Source organism: Mobula birostris, chromosome 3 (genome assembly GCF_030028105.1).
Source record: "Mobula birostris isolate sMobBir1 chromosome 3, sMobBir1.hap1, whole genome shotgun sequence".
Lineage (NCBI taxonomy): Eukaryota > Metazoa > Chordata > Chondrichthyes > Myliobatiformes > Myliobatidae > Mobula > Mobula birostris.
Genome location: NC_092372.1, coordinates 227,598,113 through 227,616,693, shown reverse-complemented (window position 1 = coordinate 227,616,693; position 18,581 = coordinate 227,598,113). Strand labels below are relative to the sequence as shown.

The following is an 18,581-nucleotide window of genomic DNA, read 5'->3' as shown; positions in this document are numbered from 1 at the left end:
GTCCAAAATGCCGTGCCTCGCGACCTCACCCTCCCTTGTCCAAAGTACCATGCCTCGCATCCTCACCCTCCCTTGTCCAAGGTACCGTGCCTCGTAACCTCACCTTCCGTTGTCCAAAGTACCGTGCCTCGCGACCTTGCCCTCCCTTGTCCAACATAGCCTTAACATCGAACATTACGTGGTTGTCATAGCCAGGGATGAGTGGGGATAAGCTCACACTACCTATTAAATGTTCCCTAGTTGAGATGGTGTGCATCTCATATAGCTTAACAACCTAGTCCAGGTTCTGGCCTTCACCTGTGGCTTAGCTACTAAGGCCAACGGAAACGTTTTCACTGACAGGAGAAGGGCAATGTGGCACTGACAGGAGAGGGGCACCACTTGCGCTGGCAGCTCATTGCACACTCTTACCGCCCTCTGAGTGAAGCAGCTTCCCCCTCATGTTCCCTTTAAACCTTTCACCTTTCACACTTAGTCCTACCCAACCTCGGGGGGGAAAAAGCCTGCTTGCATTTACCCTATCTATACCCCTCATAATTTTGTATCCTTCTATCAAATCTCCTCTCCATCTTCTATGTTCTAAAGAATACAGTCCTAACCTATTCAATTTTCCCTTGTAGCTCGGGTCCTCCAGACCTGGTAACATCCTCGTAAATTTTCTCTGTATTCTTTCAAACTTATTTACCTCTTTCCTGTAGGTAGGTGTTACATTCCAAGACAAGCGGCCGGATATTTAAAACTAAGCTGTGAAGGAATTTCTTTCTCAGCTGCACGAGTACACATATGCATGGGTGCAATGAAAACTTATTTGCAGCTGTATCATTGGCTCAAAGAACACAATTAAAACAAAAAAAAACCAAGTCCATCTTAGATCCGTGATCATTGTGTTGCTAAAGTATAGTGGTTAGGATGGTGCAAAATGGTTCAAGAACCAATTTTGGTTCTTCAGGAAGCAGCTGTTGTTGAGCGTGGTGGTGTGAGACTTCAGGGTGGTGTGTACCTCCTGCTCAGTGGTAGCTGTGAGAACATGGCATGGTCTGGGTTCTTGGGATCTGTGATGGATGTTGCCTTGTGAAGGTAGCGCCTCCTGTAGATACAGCCGATGGTGAGGAAGGATGTGTCCATGATGTATTGGGCTGAGTTCACTACTCTCTGCAGATCCTTATCTTCCTACACATCCAAACAGCATTGTGTTGCCTCATTATTGGAAGCTTCGGAGAGGGTGCAGAGGAAACTTACCAGGATGCTGCCTGGATTTGAGAGGAAAGGTTGCGAGAGCTAGGTTGGAGGATGTGTGGAGCACGCTGCCAGGGTGGTGGCAGAGGCAAATACATTAGAGACATTTAAAATAATTTTAGATAGTATATGGATGAAAGAAAAATGCAGGGAAACAATAGATTGATGTTGGAATAGGTTAAAAGGTTGGCACAACATCATGGGCTGAAGGGCCTGTACTGATCTACAGTATATTCTATGTTCTACGAGTTGCTGTATCAGATCATTAACAACCAGTGAAGATACATTGAAATGTGTATCTCATTAAACTGGTGGGCGACAAACTAAACCATCTTCACCTCCCGAGAAGGTAAAAACTCTGTTGCTACTTCTGTGCAATGAATTCCACAGATCCACCACCCCCTGGTTAAAGAGTTTACGTGCAGGGCCCAGGACTTTCTTAATGCTCTGGAACTTAAGGCTGCTGACTCCCTCCTCACTGATCCTGCTCTCTAAAGTTCTGACATTTCGGTTTAATGACAGCATCTCTGACTGTGAGCCATGGGGCAGCATGGTACCGCAATGCTTTACACCGCCAGTGATCACTGATCGGGGTTTGATTCCCATCCCTCTCTGCAAGAAGTTTGTATGTTCTCCCCATGACTGTGTGGCTTTCTTCCAGGTCCTCCGATTTCCTCCCTCATTCCAAAGATACACAGGTTAGGATTAGAAACAAGAGAAAATCTGCAGATGCTGGAAATCCAAGCAACACACAGAAAATGCTGGAAGAACTCAACAAGTCAGGCAGCATCTATGGAAAAGTGTACAGTCGACGTTTTGGGCTGAAACCCTTCATCAGGACTGGAGGAAAAAAGATGAGGAGTAGGTTTAAAACGCTGGGGGAGGGGAGAGAGAAACACCAGGTGAAAGATGAAACCAGGAGGGGGAGGGGTGAAGCAAAGAGCTGGGAAGTTGATTGGTGAAAGAGATACAGGGCTGGAGAAGGGGGAGTCTGATAGGAGAGGACAGACGGCCATGGAAGAAAGAAAAGGGGGGAGGAGCACCAGAGGGAGGCGATGGGCTGGCAAGGAGATGAGGTGAGAGAGGGGAAGGGGGATGGGGAATGGTGAAGGAGGGGGAGGGGGACCATTGCCAGAAGTTAGAGAAATCAATGTTCATGCCATCAGATTGGAGGCTACCCAGACAGAATATAAGGTGTTGTTCCTCCAACCTGAGTGTGGCCCCATGGTGACAGTAGAGGATGCCATGGACTGACACAGTATTTGGCCCCAACAGGCTCACAGATGAAGTGTCGCCTCACCTGGAAGGTGTGTTTGGGGCCTTGAATGGTAGTGAGGGAGGAGGTGTAATAGCAGGTGTAGCACTTGTTCTGCTTGCAAGGATAAGTGCCAGGAGGGAGATCAGTGGGGAGGGATGAATGGACAAGGGAGTCGCGTACAGAGCAATCCCTGCAGGAAGCTGGGGGGGGGGGTGTGGAATGATGTGCTTAGTGGTGGGTTCCCATTGGAGATGGCAGAAATTATGGAGAATTATATGCTGGAGGCAGAGGCTGATGGGGTGGAGAGGACAAGAGGAACCCTATCTCTTGTAGGGTGGTGGGAGGATGGGGTGAGTGCAGACGTCCATGAATTGGAAGAGATGCGATTGATGTTGGAGAAAGGGAAGTCCATCTCCTTCATTCTAGAATGAAAAAGCCTCATCCTGAGAGCAGATGAAGTAGAGAAGGGGATGGTGTTTTACAAGAAACAGGGTGGGAAGAGGTATAGTCCAGGTATATGTGAGAGTCCATGGGTTTATAATAGACATCAGATAGAGACAGAGAGATTGATAAAGGGAAGGGAGGTGTCAGAAATGGACCAGGTAAATTTGAGGACAGGATGGAAGTTGATGAAGTCGACAAGCTCCATGTGGGTGCAGGAAGCAGCACCAATGCAGTCATCGATGTATTGTAGGAAAAGTGGAAGATGGCCACCAGTGTAGGCCTGCCTTCTGTTTGAAGTGAGAGGTGCCAAAGGAGAAATTATTAAGAGTGAGGACAGGTTCCGCCAGACGGAGGAGAGTAGTGGTTCTGGAGATCTGGTTGGGTGTGATGTCCAAAAAGAAATGGAGAGCTTTGAGGCTTTCCTGATGGGGGATGGAGGTGTATAGGGACTGGACATCTATAGTAAAATTAAGATGATGGGGGCAGGGGATCAGGGAACTTGAAATCTTTGAAAAGATCCAGAGTGTGTGAGGTATCACAGATGTAGGTAGGAAGGAACTGAATGAAGGGGAGATAAAACAGAGTCGAGGTGTGCAGATATGAGTTCAGTGGGACAGGAACAAGCTGAAACAATGGGTCTACCTGGGCAAGCAATTTAATTCCACTTCCCATTTCCATTTCGACATGTCAATCCAAGGCCTTAACTGTCGCGATGAGGCCACACTCAGATTGGAGGAACAACACCTTGTATCCTTGTATTCCATCTGTGTAGCTTCCAACTTGATGGCGTGAACATCGATTTCTTGAACTTCCAGTAATGGTCCACCCTCCCCCTTCCTTCACCATTCCCCATCCCCTTTCCCCTCTCTCACCTTATCTCCTTGCCTGCCCATCATCTCCCTCTGGTGCTCCTTCCCCCTTTTCTTTCTTCCATGGTCTTCTACCCTCTCCCATCAGATTCCCATTCTCCAGCCTTGTATCTTTTTCACCAATCAACTTCCCAGCTCTTTACTTCAACCCCTCTCCTCTCCCAGTTTTACCTATCACCTGCCAGCACGTACCTCTCCCTACCCTCCCTCCCACCTTCTTAGTCTGACGGCATCTTTTATTCCAGTCCCGATGAAGGTTTCAGTCCAAAACATTGACTGTTTACTCTTTTCCACAGATGCTGCCTGGCCTGCTGAGTTCCTCCAGCATTTTGTGTGTGTTGCTCGGATTTCCTGCATGTGCAGATAATCTCTTGTTTACTGTCATGAATCTTCATTTTGTGAAGGCCAATGTGCCAGAATCTTTCTTTATGACCTTATCTACCTGTGACACCACTTTCAATGAATTATGGGTCTATATTCCCAGATCCCATTGTTCTACCACACTCCTCAGTGCCCTACTGTTCTCTGTGTAATTCCTACCGTTGTTGGTCTAACCAAAGTGCAACACTTCGCACTAGTCTGCATTAAATTCCATCTGCTATTTTTCAGCTCTTTTTTCCAGCTGGTCCAGATCCCTCTGCAAGCCATGATAGTCTTCCCTGCTGTCCAGTGCATCCCAATTTTGGTGTCATTTGCAAATGTGCTGACCTAGTAAACCACATTATCATCTGAATCGTTGCTGTAGATGACAAACAATGGACACAGCACCAATCCCTGTGGCACTCTTACCAGTCACAAACCTTCAGTCAGAGAGGCAACCATCTACTACCACTCTCTGGCTTCTCCCAAGAAGCCAATGTCTACTCCAATTTACTACCTCATCTTGAACGCCGAGCGACTGAACCTTCTTGACCAACCTCCCATGCAGGGCCTTGCCAAATGCCTTGATAAAGCCCACTTAGACAATATACACTTCCTTGCCTTCATCAATTTCTCTGGTAACTTCCTCATATGTTCCTTGTGTCTACCTGTCCTTGAGCCTAGTGGTACATGCTTTCAGACTTTTATATCTTCTGCCCAGTGGGAGCAGGGTAAGTGCATTAACCCAGGAAGCAGTACAGCAATGAGTCCTATTACTGCACCAGTGATCTGGATTCAGTTCCCTCTGATGTTTGGAAGGAGTTTGTACGTTGTCCCATGCCCACGTTGCTCTCCTCCACATGCTCCCGTTTCCTCCCACCTTCCTAAGATGTACAGGTTAGCAGGTTAAAAAGTTCGAAGTACAATGTACAATCATGAGATTCATTTTCTTGCGGGCAATCACAGTAAGTACAAGAAACACAATAAAATCAATGAAAGACTGCACCCAGCAGGATGGACAAATAATCAATGTGCAAAACACAACAAACTACAAATACGAAAAGAGAAAACAAGAAATAATGCAAAAAGAAGAAGTAATAATAAGTAAATAATAACATACCAAGGACATGAGTTGAAGAGTCCTTGAAAGGAAGCCCATAGGTTGTGGGAACAGTTCAGTGATTTCACAAGTGAATTTGAATGAAGTTATCCTCTGTGGTTTAAAAAGCCTGCTAGTTGAGGGGTAATAACTGTTCCTGATCCTGGTGGTGTGAGTCCTGTATCTCCTGTACCACCTTCTCGATGGCAGCAGTGAAATAATAACATAGCCTGGATGGTGGTGGCCCCTGATAATGGGTGCTGCTTTCCTTCGACAGCACTCCCTATAGACGTGCTCAGTAATGTGGAGGGTTTCACCCCTGTTCAACTGGGCCATATCCACCACTTTTTGCAGGGTTTTCTGTTCAAGAACATACCAGGCCAAGGTGCAACCAGTCAACATGTTCTCCACCACACATCTATATAAGTTTGTCTAAGTTTTGTGTGACACACCAACTCTTTGCAAAAATCTTAAAAAAAAGGTAGAGGTGCTGCTATGCTTTCTTCATAATGGCACTTTCATGCTGAATGCAGGACAGATCTTCTGGACTGATAATATTGAGGATATTAAAGTTGCTGGCCCTCTCCACTGCTGGGTCCCCGATGAGGACTGGCTCATGCACCTCCAGTTTACTCCTCCTGAAGTCAATAATCAGCCCTTCATCTCACTGACATTGAGTGAGAGGTGGTTGTTGTGGCACCACTCAGCCAGATTTGCAGTTTCCCTCCAGAATGCTGATTCATCACCACCTTTGATTTGGCCAATAACCGTGGTGTCATCAACAAACTTAAATATGGTATTTGAGCTGTGGTAATTGGTCATATGGGTTCATTGGGTTGCATTTCTAAATCTAAAAACTGTCTCTGAGTTTGCATGCAGCTACTTGCTTTCCCCCTGTGTGCTCTGGTTTCTTCCATCTTTTCCACGGAATTGGAGAATCAAGAACTACAGAGCATAAAGGGTGAGAGGGGAAAGATTTAATAAGAAACTAAGGGGCAACTTCTTCACTCAGAGAAGGGTTTATTCCACCTCCAGACCAATCAGAGGAAATGGCTGAGGCAGGTAAACTAACAGCATGAGACATTAGACCATAAGGTATGGGAGCAGAAGTAGGCCATTCGGCCCATCGAGTCTGTTCCGCCATTCAATCATGGGCTGATCCAATTCTTCCAGTCATCCCCACTCCCCTGCCTTCTCCCCATATCCTTTGATACCCTGGCTAATCAAGAACCTATCTCTGCCTTAAATACACTCAATTATTTGGCCTCTACAGCCGCTCATAGCAACAAATTCCACAGATTTACCACCCTCTGACTAAAGTAATTTCTCCGCATCTCAGTTCTAAATGGACGTCCTTCAATCCTGAAGTCGTGCCCTCTTGTCCTAGAATTCTCTACCATGGGAAATAACTTTGCCAAATCTAATCTGTTCAGGCCTTTTAACATTCGGAATGTTTCTATGAGATCCCCCCCCATTCTCCTGAACTCCAGGGAATACAGCCCAAAGGCTGCCAGACGTTCCTCATATGGTAACCCTTTCATTCCTGGAATCATTCTCATGAATCTTCTCTGAACCTTCTCCAATATCAGTATATCCTTTCTAAAATAAGGAGCCCAAAACTGCACACAATACTCCAAGTGTGATCTCACAAGTGCCTTTTAGAGCCTCAACACCACATCCCTGCTTTTATATTTTATACCTCTAGAAATGAATGCCAACATTGCATTCACCTTCTTCACAACGGACTCAGCCTGGAGGTTAACCTTTAGGGTATCTTACACAAGGACTCCCAAGTCCCTTTGCATCTCTGCATTTTGAATTCTCTCCCCATCTTCTAAATAATAGCCTGCCCGTTTATTTCCTTCACCAAAGTGCATGACCATACACTTTACAACATTGTATTTTATTTGCCACTTCTTTGCCCATTCCTCTAAATGATCTAAATCTCTTTGCAGGCTCTCTGTTTCCTCAACACTACCCGCTCCTCCACCTATCTTTGTATCATCAGCAAATTTAGCCACAAATCCATTAATACCGTAGTCCAAATCATTGACATACATCATAAAAATCAGCGGTCCCAACACTGACCCCTGTGGAACTCCACTGGTAACCAGCAGTCAGCCAGAATAGGATCCCTTTATTCCTGACAAAGTTAGTCCTGATGAAGGGTCTCGGCCTGAAACGTCGACTGCACCTCTTCCTAGAGATGCTGCCTGGCCTGCTGCGTTCACCAGCAACTTTGATGTGTGTTGCTTGAATTTCCAGCATCTGCAGAATTCCTGTTGTTTCCCTTTATTCCCACTCTGTTTTCTGCCGACCTGCCAATGCTCCACCCACGCTAGTAACTTCCCCGTAATTCCATGGGCTCTTATCTTGCTAAACAGCTTCATGTGCAGCACCTTGTCAAAGGCCTTCTGAAAATCCAAGTACACCTCGTCTACTGCATCTCCTTTGTCTACCCTGCTCGTAATTTCCTCAAAAAATTGTAGTAGGTTAGTGTTGAAACCATGCTGGCTTTGGCCTATCTTGTCGTGTGCCTCCGGATACTCTAATCTCATCCCCAACAATCGATTCCAACAACTTCCCAACCACTGATGTCAGGCTAACAAGTCTATAGTTTCCTGTCTGCTGCCTCCCACCCTTCTTAAATAGCGGAGTAACATTTGCAATTTTCCAGTCATCCGGAATTAGAGTAGAATTAGGCCATTTGGCCCATCAAATCTGCTCTGCCATTTCATCATGGCTGATCTATTTCCCTCTCAACCCCACTCTCCTGCCTTCTGTCCGTAACCTTTCACACCCTGACTAATCAAGAACCCATCAACCTCCGCTTTAAATAAGTCCAATGACTTGGCCTCCACAGCCATCTTTGGCAGTAAATTCCACAGATTCACCACCCTCTGGCTAAAGAAATTCCTCCTCATCACTGTTCTAAATGGACGTCCTTATATTCTGAGGCCGTGTCCTCTGGTCCTAGACCCCCCCCCCCCCCCCCCACTAAAGGAAACATCCTCTCTGCATTCACTGTGTCAATGCCTTTCAGTATTCCATAGGTTCCAGGGAGATTTCCCCCCCTCGCCTCATTCTTCTAAATTCAAGTGAGTGCAGGCCTGGAGGCATTAAGTGCTCCTCCTACGTTAACCCTTTCACTCCCAGAATCAATCAACCTCCTCTGGACCCTCTCCAATGCTAGCACATCCTTTCTTAGATAAAGGGCCCAAAACTGCTCACAGTAGTCTAAGTGTGGTTTGTCCAGTGCTTTATAAAGCCTCAGCATTACATCCTTGCTTTTATATCTAGTCCTCTCGAAATGATTGCTAACATTGCATTTGCCTTCCTCACCACTGACTCAACTTGTAAATTATCCTTCAGAGAATCCTGCCCAAGGTTCCCTTGCACCTCTGATTTCTGAATTTTCTCCCCATTTTGAAAAAAGTTTAGAATAATTTTTTAAAGTACGTGGATAGGAAAGGTTCACAGGGACATGGACCAAATGGAATTAGCATAGATGGTGTACTGGATGGCACGGCCTGTGCTTTGTGACCATCCCCATAAACAGGTGGTAAGCTGCCCTACTTCAACAGACTATCCCCAGACTGACTCTCTCCTTCCCTCCACAGCTGGTAAAGCAGGTAACGTGGCACGGCAAGGGAGACTACTTTGCCTCGGTTATCCCGGAGAACGGCAACGCCCAGGTCCTCATCCACCAGCTGAGCCGGCGGCGCAGTCAGAACCCTTTCCGCAGGAACAAAGGCATGGTGCAGTGTGTCCGTTTCCATCCTATCCGGCCCTTCTTCTTCGTGGCCACGCAGCGCTACGTCCGTGTCTACAACCTCCTCAAGCAGGAGCTCACCAAGAAACTGATGACCAACTGCAAGTGGGTGTCCAGTATGGCCATCCACCCTGGGGGTAAGTGGAACAACAGCTGTGGCCCCACAGTACTGACCCTTCCCAGTCCTTGAGCTGGGGCCAGGGCTGCATCTCCTGCTCCTCGTTCACCTCCTTGTGTAAATCCGGCCGTCCCTCGTATGTCCCCCACTCCACCTCAACCAACATAGGACGGTAGCCCTTGTGTAACACACATGCTGGAGGAACTCGACAGGTCAGGCAGCATTTATGGAAATGAATAAACAATTGATGATTTGGGCCGAGACCCTTCATCAGGACTGGAAAGGAAGGGAGAAGATGTCAGAATAAAAAGATGGGGAAAGGGAAGGAGGACTAGCTAGAAGGTGAAGCCAGGCGGGTGGAGGAGGGGAAATGAAGTAAGAAGCTGGGGGATGTCAGTTGGAAAAGGCGAAGGGCTGCAGATGAAAGAATCTGATAGGAGAGAAGAGTGGATCTACAGGAGAGAAAGAGAAGGAGGAGGGGAGCCAGAGGGAGATCATAGACAGGTGAGGAGGAGAGTTAAGTGTCCAGAGTGGTGAATAGAAGAAAAGGAGGAGGAAAGTTACTGGAAGGAGAAATCAATGATGGAGGCCACCTAGACGGAATATGAGATGTTGCTCCTTCAATCTGAGAGTGGCCTCATCATGCAGAAGAGGCCATGGACCAATGTGGCAGAATGGGAATGGGGATAGGAATTAAAATGGTTGGCTTCTAGGAAATTTCACTTTTTGTGTGTATTGCTCTGGTTTTCCAACATCTACAGAATCTTGTGACTACATGTCTGGAGAACTTGCAGCTCCATTTCTGTGCTGTGACTCCATAAGTGAGAGGGGCCGATTAGCCTCCTGATCCTGCATTCCTTTCCCGTAGTAAGTTGCAGTGATGTTGGCTGTTCAGTTGACATCCGCTGTGCCCCAGCAGGGCTATGCCTCTCTGCTTAGCTGCTGCAGCCCTGCTTTTCTAATCTCCCCTCTACCTGCGTCAGTGTCAGCTTTCCCAGCCTCGTGCGCCAAGAGTTAATAGTCAGTGTTGAATGTGTTCAACAGGAGATAATGTGATCTGTGGGAGTTATGACAGCCGCCTGGCCTGGTTCGACCTGGATCTCTCCACCAAGCCTTACCGAGTGCTCAGGTGAGTGCCACTTTCTGCAAAGCAGTTTACTGCCCTGTCTGGCATGGTAGTACGCCAGATACATCAGCAGCAGCCTGGGTTCAATTGCTGCTGCTGTCTGCAAGGACTTCATACGTTCCCCCTGTGACCCTGTCGGTTTCCTCCGAGGCCTCAGTGCCCTCCCACATTCCAGAGCCATGGCGAGGTTCATGAGTTGAGGGGATGTTGCGTTGGTGCCAGAAGTGTGGTGATACTTGTGAGCTGCCTCCAGCACTTCCTCAGACTGTTGGTCATTGACACAAACAATACGCTTCACTCTTTCTTCCAGTGTACATGTGACAAATAAAGCTAATCTCTGACCTTTGAGGTACTGGTAATGGACCAGCCTGCTGTAACCCTATGGGGCAGTCGATGCTTTATTCTCCCTCGGATGCACCAGGCTCAGTTCTGTATCGGACTAGTCGCGTCAGGAAGGATCTCATCCACCTGGTTCAAGGACTGTCTGTCCCACAACCATCAGGGAGAGAGGTTACGTAGCATCTATGCCAGGACCACCAGACTCAGAAACAGTTATCTTCCCCAAGCGGTAAGGCCGATCAACACCCCCAACCACCACTACGTTATCATTTCCTGTGGCTAACGTCACTTTGTGGACATAACAATCAATCTATGTAAATTAGCTATCTTACATATTTATAAGATCATAAGACATGGGAGTAGAGTTAGGCCATTTGGCCCATCAGGTCTGTTCCACCATTCAGTCATGGCTGATACATTTTCTCCCCCCTCAGCCCACTGCCTGGCCTACCCCCCAGCAACCTTTGATGCCGTGGCCAATCAAGAGCCTATCAATATCTGCATTAGTACACCCATTGATCTGGCCTCCACAGCTCTCGAAAGAAATGTCTCCACATCTGTTTTAAGTGGACGCTCCTCTATCCTGAGGCTGTGCCTTCTTGTCCCAGATTCCCCCACCGTGGGAAACATCCTTTTCACATCTACTTATTCTAGGCCTTTCAATATTCGAAAAGTTTCAATGAGATTCCCCCTCATCCTTCTAAATTCTAGCGAGTACAGGCCCAGAACCATGAAATGTTCCTCATATAACATTTTCATTCCCGGAATCATCCTTGTGAACCTCATCTGGACCGTCTCCAATGCCAGCTCATCTTTTCTTAGATGAGGGGCCCAAAACTTCCTTCTCCTGTCTGCGTGAGATGTGGGACATTTGAGAAACTTTGAACTTTTACTGTGCTCACGGACTTCTTCATCAAGTTATGGTATTGTTGCACTGTTGTAACTATATGTTATAATTATGTGGTTTTGTTAGTGTTTTTTCAGTCTTGGTCTGTTTTGTGTTTTGTGACATCACACTGGAGGAAATATTGTATCATTTCTTAATGCATGCATTACTAAATGACAGTAAAAGAGGACTGCATGTCTTCATAATCTTAAAAACTGTTCACAATACTCAAGGTGAGGCCTCACCAATGCCTTATAAAGCCTCAGCAACACATCCCTGCTCTTGTATTCTAGACCTCGTGAAATGAATGCTAACATTGCATTTGCCTTCCTCACCACCGACTCAACCTGCAAGTTAACCTTTAGGATGTTCTGCACAAGGACTCCCAAGTCCCTTTGCATCTCAGATTTTTGGATTTTTCTGTGTAAGTCCTTCTGCATCCTCAACACTACCAATCTTCATATCTGCAAACTTGGCAACAAAGCTATCTGTTCCATCGTCTAAATCATTTATATACAGCTTAAAAAGAAGCGGTCCCAACACCGACCCCTGTGGAACACCACTAGTCGCTGGCAGCCAACCAGAAAAGGATTCCTACTCTCTGCCTCCTACCAATCAGCCGATACCCTAACCTTGTTAGTAACATTCCTGTAATACCACAGACTCTTAACTTGCTAAGCAGCCTCATGTGTGGCAACTTCCACTGCATCGTACTTAAATCTCCTCACAGAATTCCAACAGGTTCATTAGGGAAGATATTCCTTTAAGGAATTTTTAAGGGATATAATTACTGTGTTTTTTTAATACTTTTTTTGCATGCTGTATCGGATCCAGAGTAACAATTATTTACACTTGTGTACTGGAAATGACATTAAACACTCTCAAATCAGTATTATTGTTGTTTTCTTTACAGGCATCACAAGAGAGCTCTGCGAGGTGTAGCTTTCCACAGGCGTTATCCGCTTTTTGCCTCGGCATCTGACGATGGCACGGTCATTGTCTGCCATGGAATGGTGTACAGGTGCATCTCTTTTCTTCCATGCTAGTCTGAGTTTCTGTATAGCGTGTGTGTGTGTCCCTCTCTTACCCCTCCCCGCTACTTCCCGTTCAATCATGCGTCTCTCACAGAGTGGAAGAGGCCTGAATTCGGGGAGTTTAAGGAATCGGGCCCAGACAGGTTGGAATCAAGCTGGATGAAGTTTATTGAACAACCGGAAGTCCAGGGGAGAGCTGAGGCAGAGGACAGGTGATCTAAAACCTAAAGCTGCCAAGGCTGTGAGAGGTGTAGAGGCTGAAAAATGATGGTGAGGTTTGTAATACAAGCTGAAGAACAGTATAGAGACAGGTCTGAGAACAAAGTGGAAGCTAATATAAAGTTTGGTGGAGTTGTGGATAGTGTAGCAGATTGTTGTAGGTTACAACAGGACGTTGATAGGATGCGGAGCTGGGATGAGAAGTAGCAGGTGGAATTCAATCTGGAAATGTGTGAAATGATCCATTTCTGGAAGGTCAGATCTGAAGGCAGGATTCTTCGCAGTGCGGAGGTTCTTTTTGAGCAGTGGAATGAGGCGGGAGAAGACATAGTTCACTCAGGATTGCCAACTGAGTACGTAAGGTAATGATTCACGACAGTTTGGTTTTTGACCAACGGCCAATTAGCGATTGGGATTGATTGGCAGGGGCAAGTGGAGCGGCCGTAGTTGGAGTGGACAGTGTTAAGAGTGGTGATTAGAGGCTTTAGTGAAAGAAAATGCAAAAGCCGTAGGTAGATTTTCTTTTTCCTCAGTTTATTTAATGTTCCTTATATTTGCACAGTTAGGACGATAGGGATGCCAGGAGGATAGCTGAATGCTCTTATGGGATGTGGGAAAGTAGAGAGACTGCCGGTGTCCCTGACAACTATAACTGTGAGAAGTGCGTCCAGCTACAGCATCTAACACTCCACATTAAGGAGCTGGAGTTCGATGGGGTTCACAATTCTATCTCCCTTACCATAGCATTGGAGAGGGATAGGAACAGACAAGTTAGGAAAGCGTTTAATTTGAGTAAGGGGAAATATGAAGCTATCAGGCAGGAACTTGGAAGCATAAATTGGGAACAGATGTTCTCAGGGAAATGTATGGCAGAAATGCGGGAAATATTCAGGGGATATTTGTGTGGGGTTCTGCATAGGTACGTTCCAATGAGACAGGGAAAAGATGGTAGGATACAGGAGCCATGGTGCACAAAGGCTGTTGAAAATCTAATCAAGAAGGAAAGCCTAGGAAAGGTTCAGAAAACTAGGTAGTGATAGAGATCTAGAAGATTATAAGGCTAGCAGGAAGGAGCTTAAGAATGAAATTAGGAGAGCCAGAAGGGGCCATGAGAAGGCCTTGGCAAGCAGGATTAAGGAAAACCCCAAGGCATTCTACAAGTATGTGAAGAGCAAGAGGATAAGACGTGAGAGAATAGGACCAATCAAGTGTGATAGTGGAAAAGTGTGTCTGGAACTGGAGGAGATAACGGAGGTACTTAATGAATACTCTGCTGCAGTCTTCACTATGGAAAAGGTTCTTAGATAGGATAGGGTCTTTTAAGAGACTCCTGGACACAGGTTTATGGAGCTGAGAAAAATGGAGGGCTATGGGTAACTCTAGGTAATTTCTCGGGTAAGGACATGTTTGGTACAGCTTTGTGGGCCGAAGGGCCTGTATTGTGCTGTAGGTTTTCTATGTTTCTATGATTGTAGGGATGACTTACAGCAGATTGAAAAGCTTGAGCGTATCGACATTAAGAAAGAGGATGTGTTGGAGCTTTTGGAAAGCATCAAGTTGGTCTCCGGGGCTGGACGAGATGTACCCTAGGCTACTGTGGGAGGCGAGGAAGGAGATTGCTGAGCCTCTAGCAATGATCGTTACATCATCAATGGGGACAGGAGAGGTTCCAGAGGATTGGAGGGTTGCGGATGTTGTTCCTTTATTCAAGAAAGGGAGTAGAGATAGCCCAGGAAATTATAGACCAGTGAGTCTTACTTCAGTGGTTGGTAATTTGGGAAAAGATCCTGAAAGGCAGGATTTATGAACAATTGGGGAGGTATAATATGATTAGGAATAGTCAGCATGATTTTGTCAAGGGCAGGTCGTGCCTTATGAGCCTGATTGAATTTTTTGAGGATGCAACTAAACACATTGATGAAGGAAGAGCAGTAGATGTAGTGTATATGGATTTCAGCAAGGCATTTGATAAGGTACCTCATGCAAGGCTTATTGAGAAAGTAAGGAGGCATGGGATCCAAGATGATCTTGTTTTGTGGATCCAGAACTGGCTTGCCCACAGAAAGCAAAGAGTGGTTGTAGACAAGACATATTCTGCATGGAGGTCGGTGACCAGTGGTGTGCCTCAGAGATCTGTTGGTAAATTTACTGATGACACAAAGGTTGGGGGTGTTGTGGATAGTGTGGGGGGCTGTCAGAGGTTACAGCAGTAAATCAATAGGATGCAAAACTGGACTGAGAAGTGGCAGATGCAGTTCAACCCAGATACGTGTGAGGTGGTTCATTTTGGTAGGTCAAATATGATGGCAGAATATAGTATTAATGGCAAGACTCTTGGCAGTGTGGAGGATCAGAGGGATCTTGGGGTTCGAGTCCATAGGGCACAAAGCTGCTGCGCAGGTTGACTCTGTGGTTAAGAAGGCATATGGTGCATTGGCCTTCATCAACTGTAGGATTGAGGTTAAGAGCCAAGAGGTAATGTTGCAGCTATATACAGTGGCATGCAAAAGTTTGGGCACCCATAGTCAAAATTTCTGTTACTATGAATAGTTAAGTGAGTAGAAGAGGAATTGATCTCCAAAAGTCATAAAGTTAAAAATGAAACATTCTTTTCAACATCTTAAACAAGATTAGTGTATTATTTTTGTTTTGTATAATTTTAGAGCGGGGGAAAAAGGAAAGGAGCACCATGCAAAAGTTTGGGCACCCCAAGAGATTTGAGCTCTCAGATAACTTTTACCAAGGTCTCAGACCTTAATTAGCTTGTTAGGGCTATGGCTTGTTCACAGTCATCGTTAGGAAAGGCCAGGTGATGTAAATTTCAAAGCTTTATAAATACCCTGACTCCTCAAACCTTGTCCCAACAATCAGCAGCCATGGGCTCCTCTAAGCAGCTGCCTAGCACTCTGGAAAATTAAAATAAATGATGCCCACAAAGCAGGAGAAGGCTACATGAAGATAGCAAAGTGTTTTCGGGTAACTGTTTCCTCAGTTCGTAATGTAATTAAGGAATGGCAGTTAACAGGAACGGTGGAGGTCAAGTTGAGGTCTGGAAGACCAAGAAAACTTTCCAAGAGAACTGCTCGCAGGATTGCTAGAAAGGCAAATCAAAACCCCCGTTTGACTGCAAAAGACCCTCAGGAAGATTTAGCAGACTCTGGAGTGGTGGTGCACTGTTCTACTGTGCAGCAACACCTGCACAAATATGGAAGAGTCATCAGAAGAAACCGTTTCCTGCGTTCTCACCACAAAATTCAGCGTCAGAAGTTTGCAAAGGAACATCTAAACAAGCCTGATGCATTTTGGAAACAAGTCCTATGGAATGATGAAGTTAAAATATAACTTTTTGGCTGCAGTGAGCAAAGGTATGTTTGGAGAAAAAAGGGTGCAGAATTTCATGAAAAGTACACCTCTCCAACTGTTAAGCACGGGGGTGGATCGATCATGCTTTGGGCTTGTGTTGCAGCCAGTGGCACTGGTAGAGGGAAGAATGAATTCAATTAAATACCAGCAAATTCTGGAAGCAAACATCACACCGTCTGTAAAAAAGCCGAAGGTGAAAAGAGGATGGCTTCTACAATAGGATAATGATCCTAAATACACCTCAAAATCCACAATGGACTACCTCAAGAGGCGCAAGCTGAAGGTTTTGCCATGGCCCTCACAGTCCCCCGACCTAAACATCATCGAAAATCTGTGGATAGACCTCAAAAGAGCAGTGCATGGAAGACGGCCCAAGAATCTCACAGAACTAGAAGCCTTTTGCAAGGAAGAATGGGCGAAAATCCCCCAAACAAGAATTAAAAGACTCTTAGCTGGCTACCGAAAGTGCTTACAAGCTGTGATACTTGCCAAAGGGGGTGTTACTAAGTACTAACCATGCAGGGTGTCCAAACTTTTGCTTCAGGCCCTTTTCCTTTTTTGTTATTTTGAAACTGTAAAAGATGGAAATAAGTAATCTTGCTTAAAATATTAAAGAAATGTTTCATCTTTAACTTTATGCCTCTTGGAAATCAGGTCATCTTTTACTCGCTTAGCTATTCACAGTAACAGAGATTTTGAGCGGGAATGCCCTAACTTTTGCATGCCACTGTAGGACCCTGATCAGACCCCACTTGGAGTAGTGTGGTCAGTTCTGGTCACCCTACTACAGGAAGGATGTGGAAACTATAGAAAGGGTGCAGAGGAGATTTACAAGGATTTTGTTTGGATTGGGGAGCATGCCTTATGAGAATAGGTTGAGTGAACTCGGCCTTTTCTCCCTGGAGCGGCGGAGGATGAGAGGTGACCTAATTGAGGTGAATAGGATGATGAGAGGCATTGATCGTGTGGATAGTCAGAGGCTTTTTCCCAGGGCTGAAATGGCTAACACGAGGGGTCACAACTTTAAGGTGCTTGGAAATAGGTACAGAGGAGATATCAGGGGTAAGTTATTTTACGCAGAGAGTGGTGGTGTGTGGAATGGGCTGCCAGCGACGATGGTGGAGGCAGATAAGGTCTTTTAAAAGACTCCTGGATAGATACATGGAGCTTAGAAAAATAGAGGGCTATGGGTAACCCTAGGTAATTTCTAAAGTAAGTACATGTTCGGTACAGCATTGTGGGCTGAAGGTCCTGTATTGTGCTGTAGGTTTTCTGTGTTTTTTTTAATCACTAGACTCAGTAGTGGTTCCAGAAGAGTGGAAAATTGCAAATGTCATTCTACTCTTCAAGAAGGGAGAGAGCCAGAAAAAAAGAAACCATAGGCCAGTTAGTCTGACCTCAGTGGTTGGGAAGATGTTGGCGTCAATTGTTAAGGATGAGGTCTGAGGGTACTTGTAGACACATGATAAATACTTGTAGGCCACAGTCAGCACGGTTTCCTCAAGGGAAAATCTTGTCTGACAAATCTGTTGGAATTCTTTGAAGTAACAAGCGGGATAGACAAAGGAAAATTGGTTGATGTGTATTTTCAGAAGGCCTTTGGAAAGGTGCCACAGATGAGGCTGCTTAACAAGCTATGAGCCCATAGTATTACGGGAAAATACTAGCATGGATAAGGCAGTGGCTGATTGGCAGGAGGCAAAGAGTCAGAATAAAGGGAGCCTTTTCTGTCTGGCTGCCTTTGACTAGTGGTGTTCCACAGGGGACTGTGTTGAGACAGATTCTTTTTACGTTATATGTCAATGATTTGCATGATGGAATTGATGGCTTAGTTGCAGTTGCAGATGATGTGAAGATAGGTGGAGGGGCAGGTAGTTTTGAGGAATTAGAGATGCTGCAGAAGGACTTAGGACAGATTACAAAAATGGGCAAAGAAATGGCAGGTGAAATTCAGTGTTGGGAAATATATGGTCATTCACTTGGGTAGAAGGAATGAAAGGGTTGATTGTTTTCTAAATGGACAGAAAATACAAAAAACTGAATTGCAAAGGGACTTGGGAGTCCTTGTGCATAATAGTCTGGAGGTTGATTTGCAGGTTAAGTCTATAGTGAGGAAGGTAAATGCAATGTTAGCATTCATTTCAAGGGGACTAGAATATAAAAGCAAGGATGCTGAGGCTTCTGACGCGCTGGTGAAACCTCACTTGGAGTATTGTGAGCAGTTTTGGGCTGCTTATCATAGAAAGCATGTGCTGAAATTGGACAGGGTTTAAAGGAGATTAATGAAAATAATTCCAGGGTTGAATAGCTTGTCGTATGAAGAGCGTTTGATAGCCTCATTGAAACTTATTGAATGGTGAAAGGCCTTGATAGAGTGGATGTAGAGGGGATGTTTCCGATGGTGGGAGTCTCTAAGACCTGTGGACACAGCCTCAGAATACAGGGTCGTCCTTATAGA

At 45.6% G+C, this 18,581-nt stretch overlaps 1 protein-coding gene across 1 annotated transcript in view; it reads left to right on the top strand.

Moving 5' to 3' along the window:
- The window catches only part of bop1 (BOP1 ribosomal biogenesis factor), a 244,425-nt gene that overhangs the window by 223,227 nt on the left and 2,617 nt on the right, over window positions 1-18,581 (top strand). Inside the window, exons 13-15 of the mRNA XM_072254272.1 lie at window positions 8,887-9,175; window positions 10,201-10,285; window positions 12,421-12,528. Of these exons, the coding sequence (XP_072110373.1) occupies window positions 8,887-9,175; window positions 10,201-10,285; window positions 12,421-12,528 (482 nt within the window). The remainder of the gene's footprint in view (window positions 1-8,886; window positions 9,176-10,200; window positions 10,286-12,420; window positions 12,529-18,581) is intronic.